The sequence below is a fragment of the Esox lucius genome, chromosome 3 (assembly GCF_011004845.1).
Source record: "Esox lucius isolate fEsoLuc1 chromosome 3, fEsoLuc1.pri, whole genome shotgun sequence".
In the NCBI taxonomy this organism is placed as follows: domain Eukaryota; kingdom Metazoa; phylum Chordata; class Actinopteri; order Esociformes; family Esocidae; genus Esox; species Esox lucius.
In genome coordinates this window covers 17,333,638-17,343,869 of record NC_047571.1, presented here as the reverse complement: position 1 = coordinate 17,343,869, position 10,232 = coordinate 17,333,638, and the positions used below count along the sequence as shown (strand labels likewise).

General features: G+C 38.2%; 1 protein-coding gene across 1 annotated transcript; it reads left to right on the top strand.

The window, feature by feature from the left end:
- The first annotated feature begins 5,347 nt into the window (after nucleotides 1–5,347).
- arf1 (ADP-ribosylation factor 1) lies at nucleotides 5,348–10,205 on the top strand. Its single transcript, XM_010886092.4, has 5 exons — nucleotides 5,348–5,452; nucleotides 6,142–6,324; nucleotides 6,490–6,600; nucleotides 6,682–6,806; nucleotides 8,173–10,205. The coding sequence occupies exons 2-5, from the start codon at nucleotides 6,180–6,182 to the stop codon at nucleotides 8,332–8,334; spliced, it is 543 nt and encodes a 180-aa protein (XP_010884394.1). The 5' UTR covers nucleotides 5,348–5,452; nucleotides 6,142–6,179; the 3' UTR covers nucleotides 8,335–10,205.
- Nucleotides 10,206–10,232: the final 27 nt, after the last annotated feature.

Below are 10,232 nucleotides of genomic sequence, written 5' to 3'. Positions count from 1 at the left end.
TAGCTACTGCAGCTAGCAAACGTTATTGTACGACGACGTTAAACAAACATCAGATTAGTTTGTTAAGTCGACATCATTTCTGGACAAGGAATCTCAGGTAAGCATATTTAACTTCTTTACAATGCATATAGATAACTATCTGTCATGTAGCTAAAATCACTTTGGTAGTTTCCATCGAATTACAGTACTGTCTAGCAAGCCAACTAACGTTAGCAAGCTACAGTACAGTAAGAACTACTACTAGCTAACTTTTTTCAAACACAGATGAACATCGAGTCTCCTCACGAGTTTTACTATGGGTTCCACAAGTAATGATTCAACAAGATATTTGACAAAATTGTAAAAGTGTTTTTTTTTAATTATGAACCAATTGAATCAAATGGTTGACACTCTATTTTATACTGGTTTTAAACTGGTTTTCATTGTCCAGGTGCAGCAACGAGTCCAACAGCACAGGAAGGTGAAGATAGAATTGAAGACCACTCAGACTAATTTCTGACAACAAGGAAGAGTAAAGTGTCCGTCTGCTTGTGTGATTGTATTTTGCCAGTTGGATAATATTAATTGTTTGTTTCAATTCATGTTTTCTTATCATCATCATTTCACAATTCTTCACCATTTGAGAAGAAAATAACCCAATGAAAAGTAAAGCATTCATATTGGCTTGTGTTCTTATGTTTTAATTATTTGTAGAATGGCCAGTTTGATAATATTTCTAAATTTGATCAGTCGATAGCTGGAACAAAAATGTCAATGATTGGAGAAGGATAGAACTCTACTAGTGGAAGAAATAACTGTTTATCATGGCTATTGCCAATTTCATTGGAGGTAACTAGATGTCTAGATATCCTACCTGAAGTCCCACACAGTTCTGATATACATTTCTGTGCTTTTGACCAACTTGGGAGTGTGAGGTGGGTGATACATAAAATATTTTTTAAATTACATAAGTGTTCTTGTTTGTAAATGTATAAAGGTTTTGCTACATATATTTATGTGGGGCTCATGTTACAAGATATGTCATGTACTTCGCTAGGAGAAAATGTCTGGACTGATGATCTAACAGCATTGCCATTATTATATGTGGGAAGGTGTTGATAAAATAAATCTATATTATTTATACATGGTACCTCACTGTAAAACTAAACGTCACTGTAGAACCCGGCTGAAACTGTGTTGTGCAAATGTAAGAGTTCGTGCAACAGTTGGAGCAGGTAAACACAAGGTTGGAGAAAACCTTAAGATGGACAGAAATTAACTAAGCTGTGCATATTCTAGCTGTAGGTATGAATTAAAAAATTGTGAGAGTAAAAAGGGCTATGAATGGTGAACTGGATAGGATGGCAGGGATTTGCGATGACCAACCGACAACTTTAGAGATATCATGTTGTCACGACATGCTAGCGACAAACTGACAACGTCAATTATATACGTTATAGGGACAACAAGAAAACTTTCACTTTTCCGGTTGTGATAATGTTGCCGCTATCTAATTTCGGTCGACAGATAACGTCGTAACAACATTGTGACAATGGAAAATTGTTAGCTGGGTATGCATCATTAACCCATTGTGATAATTATCTTTCTGACTTTAATTGGATTTCTCCACGTGGTGAGACGTTAACTAGCAGACCAGCCAACGACGCATAGCACTTGCTAGAAATTTGCTGGCTACGACTAGCCCATCATCAGAGGCTTTCTAATTCTTGCTAACTGAAATCGGACTTATCGACTTTAGCTAGTGTTACAGGGTAGGGCTTTTTGCTAACTACCTTTAACGTTAGGGTGTGTCACTCTGGGTCACAGTCATCACGGTTAGTGTACTTCAGAGTTTTTCACAACTCCAAACATGAGAAACACGCCATACTGAATAACTTGTAAATAATAAAACGTTATCTAACACTTTACGACAAATAAAAATGCTGTTTGCAGCTAACAACACGTTTTATAGTACTGTACCTTAACACATGGCTCCAGCAACACCTCCTCTTTGCTGAGGTAGGAAAACGTTAAAACAAACAGCTGTAAATAGCCGATCAATTACAAAATTTAGAAACTACAAATGCTTATTTGAAAAAAAATGTGTGCTATTATATTTATATTCTTGCTACTTTGATCAGATTTTGCTCAGAGGGAAATGTGTATTTTCCAGCTACCACCGGCTTCTACCACTGCACTTGATGATGACATCAATGCAAAGTGTGGTTCCGTAAGATCATTTGGCTAAATCTAGGCAAAGATATTGATAAAAGTCACCCTGTTTTATTGACACCGATCAGCTATAACGATATGACCACTGACAAGTTAAGTGATCATAACACTGATAATCTCGTTATCATAGCACCTGTCAGTGCCTGTGATACATTAGACAGCGTGTTAACATTTTGTCTTCAAAGTTGATGTGTTAGAAGCAGGACAAATGGGCAAGCATAAGGATCTGAGACCAAATTGCGATGGATCAGAGCTTTTCCAAAACCGCAGCCCTTGTGGGGTGTTCCTAGTCAGCAGTGGTCAGTACCTATCAAAAGTGGTCCAAGGAAGGAAAAGCGGTGAACCGGTGACAGCATCATGGGTGGCCAAGGCTCACTGATGCACGTGGGGAGCTGATCCAACAGACAAACTAGCTCAGATTGCTGAAAAGTTAATGCTGGTACTTATAAAAAGGTGTCAGAACAGACAGTGCATCGCAGTTTGTTGCGTATGGGGCTGCGTAGCCTCAGACCAGTCAGGGTGCCCATGCTGACCCCTGTCCACTGCCGAAAGTGCCTACAATGGGCAAGTGAGCATCAGAACTGGACCATGGAGCAATGGAAGAAGGTGGCCTGGTCTGATGAATCACATTTACTTTTACATCTTTATATTACCTAGAGAAAACATGGCACCAGGATGCACTATGGGAAGAAGACAAGCCAGCAGAGGCAGTGTGATGCTTTGGGCAATGTTCTGCTGGGAATCCTTGAGTCCTGCCATTTATGTGGATGCTACTTTGACACGTACCACGACCTGAGCATTGTTGCAGACCATGTGCACCCTTTCATGGCAACGGTATTCCCTGATGGCATTGGCTTCTTTCAGCAGGATAATGCGCCCCCCCACAAAGCAAAATGGTTCTGGAATGGTTTGAGGAACACAACAACGAGTTCAAGGTGTTGGCTTGGCCTCTAAATTCCCCAGATCTCAATCCAATCGAGCATCTGTGGGATGTGCTGAACAAACAAGTCCAATGCATGGAGGCCCCACTTCCCAACTTACAAAACTTAAAGGATATGTTGAAAAAATCTTGGTGCCAGATACCACAGCACACCTAATGGAGTCCATGCCTCGATGGGTCAGGGCTGTTTTGGCGGAAAAAGGGGGACCTACACAATATTAGGCAGGTGGCCATAATGTTATGGCTGATTTACAGTTATCAAAGTGGTGTGAGCCTTAAACACAGACCTTATTTGAAGTGGATTTATAAATCCCCTACAGAAAAAAATAATGGTGTAATAATGGACAACAGAGATTTTTTTCCAGGTGTGCAGCAAGATTTTATGGGTATTATGAAGATTATGACATACTATTTCAGTCTATTTTTCCCAGATGTGTGTCTCGACACAATCCGATCTCTGAGTTCTACGGACAATTCCTTTGACCTCAAGACTGGGTTTTGCTCTGGTATGCTCTGTTAACTGTGGGACCTTATTTTGACAGGTGTGTACCTTTCCAAATCATGTTCAAGCAGTTTAATTTATCGTAGGTGGACACCAATCAAGATGTAGAAACAGCTCAAGCATTATCAATGGAAACAGGATGCACCAAACCTCAATTTCGAGTGTCATAGTATTTATGTAAATGTGATTTTTCTTTTTTTTTCTTTTTTAATTTTGCAAAAATGTCTAAAACCTGTTTTTACTTGTTCATTAAGGTGTGTAGATTGTTAATGAAAAATCTATTTAATCCATTCAAAAATAAGGCTATAACATCAAAAAATGTGGAAAAAATGAAGGACTCTGAATATGTTCCAAATGCATTTTACGTACTTGCCAAAGTCTGTTGTAGAGATGTCAGGTGTAAGAGCAGATATAGTAGCTAAGTAGGCTACTTAGGCAGGCTAGGTGATCCCTTGGCACCTGCAGGGCAGATCATAAATTACTTTGAATTTGAGTGTAAGGTAATATCTGCACTTGCAATTTAATTGTATGGTATGTCTGCTTTTTCAGTAAAATAGCATAGCATTAATAACTGTATTGAATCCCAAAATATGTACTTGCATGATTTATACATATATATGTTGCATGATGTACAGTATTTCATCAATTATTCATGTATCTAATAATATTTCTCTCTATGAACTATTTTAGCAGCCAAGAAGTGAGGGCCTTGGATTGGAGAGCCATGCAGAGCTGGGCTGTGGATTGGAGATGCAATTAAAAAGGAGCTGACACCTGTATTTTTAAACTGTAACTGTGGTATGATCTATCCCTAATGCTTTGTTTGTGTTTGAGGACCATCCAAAAAGCGAAGCAACATTATTTATTGATTTCCTCCAGCCTGCTTTAATTTTTACAAGGCAAATATATATTTGATATTACATTCAATCACTGAACTGAGTCATCACTAAACCTGTCTGCATTTATTATCTGGACCTAATTATACACCGGATAAATTGCTATAATTACTATAACTCCTTTTTAGTTTATTAAGGTAAACATTTGGTTGCATTCCACTAGGGCTTTAATCACACTATCAAAAATATTACAAATCACATGAGATTACAAAAACGTAATTAACAACCTTAGGGTTCTAAAATGTTGAGAAAAGTGGTCACATCTAAGAATTGAAGAGTTTAAAATCAAAGCATGACCTTAATCTGTCATATGTGAGGTGGTTTCGGTGGAAATTGGTCAACTTTATATACATTCGGCAAGGGCTTTCAGCGCACTATGAATATTACACATGTAATTAGTTTACAAAGAAGAAATTAAACAGTGTTATTGTTGGAAAAGTGGAATTGAAGACCGTGAAATTATAGATATACTAACCCTAATCTGTAATCTTTGTTGAAGCAGATTTCCAGGGCCAATTACAAAGCACCTGGTGAAGGATTTTCAATTAGAATTGGCCACTTTATATGCACAAATATTACACATCACGAGTTTACAAATTAGGAATTAACAACCGTTCTGGTACAATTACAGCGCTCACATATATAGCTCCACATATGTTAAAGCCTTGGCAGCCATCTTTAATTTTCTATCCGGTGATGTCCCACGTTATAGCTCGGTCTAAGTGAAATGGTAGTAGGCTACCTTCTATTCTCCTCCAGCCCTCATAGGGCGCGATATTATGCCAAATGCGCTGTGTCACGGAAGTAATTCGGGAAGCTCTGACTTGGCTCTGACGTGGCCAAATAATAACCGCCATCTTGAGGAAGGAAACGCCTTGAAAGAGGAAAGGATTGAAAACAACTGTAAGAATAAAACGATCAGTTATACGATATACGTTTTTAAGAATATGATAAGTGAAATATTTTATATTAAGATGCAAGATGGTTATATAACAAACGGCTAAAATACATTAAAGACTACCTGGCGAGCTAGTTATAAAGATCTTGAGGAAGAAAACTTGATGGCTGGATATGCTGCTGTGTATAGCTGCGCTAGCTAGAACATAGCCAGTTAGTTAACGTCAGCTTTGCTAGCTATTAGATACCTAGCCTACTACTATAGTGTATCGAGTTGTCTTGTGTTTTACTGCTAACTAAATGTTCGGAATCGTTGTGACACTATACGCCAGTTGTATACACAATTGTTGTTTTCATCCAGTATAAATAAGGCTATTATGAAATTATGAGTGTAGTTACGGTAACTTGCATAGCTAGCTAACTGACGTTAACATTGGATGGTTAACGTTACATAGCTATCTAGCGGTTGATGCCTGTTACTAGCCAGTTAGCGAACGTCTTGTTAAAAGTTATCTTGCTTACTGTTTCCCCGGTTACAGTTAGGCATAAAAAAATCAGTACCAATTGGCTGAATGATGGGTTAGCTAACCGTGTAGCCAATATTATATTACAATAGCTTTGCTAAGCTAGGTCGCAGTGCTGAAGTAATGTTATACACCTATTTACTGTAGCTAATATCCTGGTTCTCTCTTCAGTTTACCTCCTGCCAAAGTTGAATCCGTCGTCGTTCACTATGGGGAATTTATTTGCAAGCCTCTTTAAAGCATTTGGCAAGAAAGAGATGAGGATCCTCATGGTGGGTCTCGATGCCGCTGGTAAAACTACTATCCTGTACAAGCTCAAACTAGGAGAAATTGTAACTACCATTCCAACTATAGGTAAGTTGTAACTTTTGCCACTAATGTTGATATGTTGTGTCCCAGGTTTGTGTGTATCATATTTCGTGTAACAGACAGGCTACTGGTATGTTTGTTTTAATTAGAGAAAATGTGATGCTTCAAAGGTTGTACTGGTTTTTAATGTCAGACTTTTTTTCTACATAGGTTTTAACGTTGAGACAGTAGAGTACAAGAACATAAGCTTTACAGTGTGGGATGTAGGTGGTCAAGACAAAATTCGACCGTTGTGGCGCCACTACTTCCAGAACACACAGGGTACGTTCTTCTGATGGCAGTTCATTTAACCCCTTTCAGAGCTAGAAACAAGTCCGGTGACTCAATGTAAGTGTTTTTCAGGTCTCATCTTTGTTGTGGACAGCAATGACAGAGAGCGTGTCAACGAAGCCCGTGAAGAGCTGATGAGAATGTTAGCAGAAGACGAACTACGAGAGGCAGTGTTATTAGTATTTGCAAACAAACAGGTAAGTCTACATTTTTTCACTGGTGTTTGAATGATGCCTAGAGTTTCAAAGCTACTAAAGCTTTCAGTCATTTTTTTGTAGTGTTACTTGGCAATTTCTTTATTTGACAAAATATAATTAAATAGGTTTGAACATTATGGGCTGGTTCAGAGAGGTTTTGGTAACCACTGGTACAATTAGTAATCCCTTTCAGTATGATCCAGTTTAAAGTGATACTGACAGAAATGTAAGTACTTAACAGATATGAAATGAACAGCCTATCATAATAAATTGAAAATATAAAATATCATTTTTTGATTCCATTGTGTAGATTAAGGCATTGTTGGCTGAATAACTTTGAAATTCAATGAATGATTGATGTCATTAACCAATATATCCTAGGGTTATCAAATAAATATGTTTAAATGAGGTTATGTAAATCAAAGACGGTTACATCATTTCTTGCCATTATCCATTGGGAATAATGCACATTTTAGGTTTTAGTTTTGTATTTTTTATTTTTTTTACATATGGCTAGGAATGTCAGCCCAGTTAAACTAGTGAGGGCAGTAATGATCATATTAGTGATGTAATTCAGTAAAAACATGATAGCTAGATAGTGGTAGTGGGTTTATGTAATTTATCGGTGGATACACAGCTACACAGTAACACTCAGATCGCCAGGTGCATAATAGTATGCAGGTGTACAAGGAATATTTTCACGTGCTAAAAAGGTTTGGGGTTTATCTATGCTTCCCTTGTGCGATTTCTAGTTCATCTCGCTGTGGTAAGTGGATGTTGCTGGTGTACATAAGACAGGGACAGAAAGCCTGGATCTTACCTGTCATGGTTATTGGATTAAGACTGGTATATTCCCAAATGTGAGAGCACTCCAGTGGTATTTATATATTGTGATTAAAACATTCTGGGGAATTTTGTGACTTTAGCGACAGCGTTTGGGATGATCTAAGTGCTTTTGCTTGCAGTTCTGGGAATGAATATGAGTTTCATATTGGCCTACTATAGTTCTGGTTGTTAAGAACTGTGTTGGTTTCAAGACAGTTTATATGCTCTACAGTGTCTATTGTTTGTCCAAACATGTCTTATTTCCAAAATACATTACTATAGAATTCTCATGAATGCCTTACTGTCATTCTCCAACATTTTATAAAGTATGGAAACAATTACCTTATCTATTATCGCTGGTCAGAAAATGTTACAAAGAGTGTCATGTTACTGTGTGTATTTCTAAGGTTTTTAATAAGATTGCTTACTTGCTTTTATTTTCTAAAGGTAATGATTACATGCTAAAAATATTTACCGGTTATATTTAAGATGTCCTTCCCTAGCTTGGCTTTGTCTTATAATTGAAAAACATCTCTTTCAGGACCTCCCAAATGCTATGAACGCGGCTGAAATCACAGACAAGTTGGGACTGCACTCCCTCCGCCATAGAAACTGGTACATCCAAGCTACCTGTGCCACAAGCGGAGATGGTCTCTACGAAGGACTGGATTGGTTGTCTAATCAGCTCAAAAACCAGAAATAGGCCTCCAATTCGTCCACTGTCCTCTTCAACTGACATATTCCCTTTTCACACTACTGTGCTGACCTAAATCGTACAGTGATTTCTTTCACATTGTCCTTTCCAATGCAGTTCTAGGAACTGGGTTAGATGAGTTACCAGGATGGCACAGTACAGCATGAGTCGGCTCAGTAGTGTGAAAAGGGTAACACTGTATCTTCTCTCTACCTTTTGCTTTGTACTCTTCTGATGTTGCAAATTGAGCTACTTTTGTCAAAAAGTACCTACTGGAAAGCTGCCCTCATTTCTCAGCTCTAGTTAAAACAATGCACCATATGGGCCAAGGGGGATAATAACCCCATCTTGGAAAGCTGTCAGGTTTCTTATTTAATGTAAATAGTCTTGTTTTTTGGGAGAGGGGTGGGTAATGAGGCAGCTGATTGCACACATCCACCGTGGTTATTTCCTCTTGGCCCTTGGGCAGATGTACACGTGAGTAGTAAATGGAAAAGGGAGGCAAAAACTTTACATTAACCAGCTAACATGGGTTTCTATATTTCACCCCTACATTTAATGACTACATTATACATTAAGTCAGCTGGTAATTTGTACTGTACGTGGGGGGGTTCATGCATACATACAGATGCACTACTTGCAACGAATATGGTTTAATACCTCTGAATGCTACAATATCCAGCTCCCCCAAAATACAATTTAGCAAAACACTGGCATTACCTAGTTGTACTGTGAGAATATTATTGAGATGAAGCCTAAAATAGAGGTCCGTGGTCTTCAAAGTCAGTAACTCTTGTCTTCAAAGTCAGTAACTCTTGTCAACACTTACCAGCATTTGTTGTGTCTGATCATGCTGGCTTTCATTGAGATGTTGCTGTGGCTGCCATGCAGAGTAACTGTTCTATGAATCTCATCTTTCACCTTCTGATGGACAGGGGTGCTGTCTGGTCGGCATTATGTTTGTATGACATTGTCTCCAGTAAATAATCATGTGTACTGCCTTTGTTGCAGTGAGCCATAATTTAATAGCAAAAAAAGTGCATGATGTTGGACAAGCAACAAGTGCATGTTTGAGATGCACAGATTGTGCAAATCAACAGGAATTCACATGCCTGGAAAAGCAGAATTCCTTCCTGCCTATCCATTTGTTATAATAATCCCATATGCTGTGCTGAATCTAATCTCTCAAACACTGATTGTAAGTGGGACTAGCTAATTGATTGTTTACATTTTTGGACTGCACAAGCATTCTGTCGTTCACTCTCTTAGCAGCAGATGCTCAAGGGTTGGAATGCCTGGGTATCCTCAACATCAGCCTCACAATGACTCAGCGCCACAAGAACCTTCTAACTCAAGGTGTATGCTTTACGATTTACTGGTATGACAAAAGCAGTTGTAGGCCTGCATTAGCCTCCATTATCGTAACCTGAAGACATTGTTTTCATGCCTTTAGTGAGAATGATGAAAATATTGTTTCGGAAGGAGGCATGTATCATGTATGTCATTGGCCATATGAAATCTGTATGATGTCCATTTTTTCAAATTAGTGCTAGTACTTTTTCTCCTTTGTAGCTCATGTCGTCCGTGGCTATCTTCTGAGGGGATACTTTTGTCCTCGTGTCAAAGAAACATGCAAAACCTTTGAGCTTATCAAAAGGTTCTGGGTGTTGTTCCACCAGAGTGCTATGGGAATATATTTTATCTTTTAAAGCAAGTTGTTGGATAAAAAAAAACTAACTGATTGCCTGAACTTTTGTTGAAATCATGTTTATTTCTTAGGTAAAACTGTCTAAACATGTTTTATTTTTTATGTAACGTTATTCCGGCTTTCATTTTTGTGTGAGAAAAGCACTGTAATTAAAGCAATTAGAGAAACTTTACATGTTTTTGTGATTCTCAGTTATTCA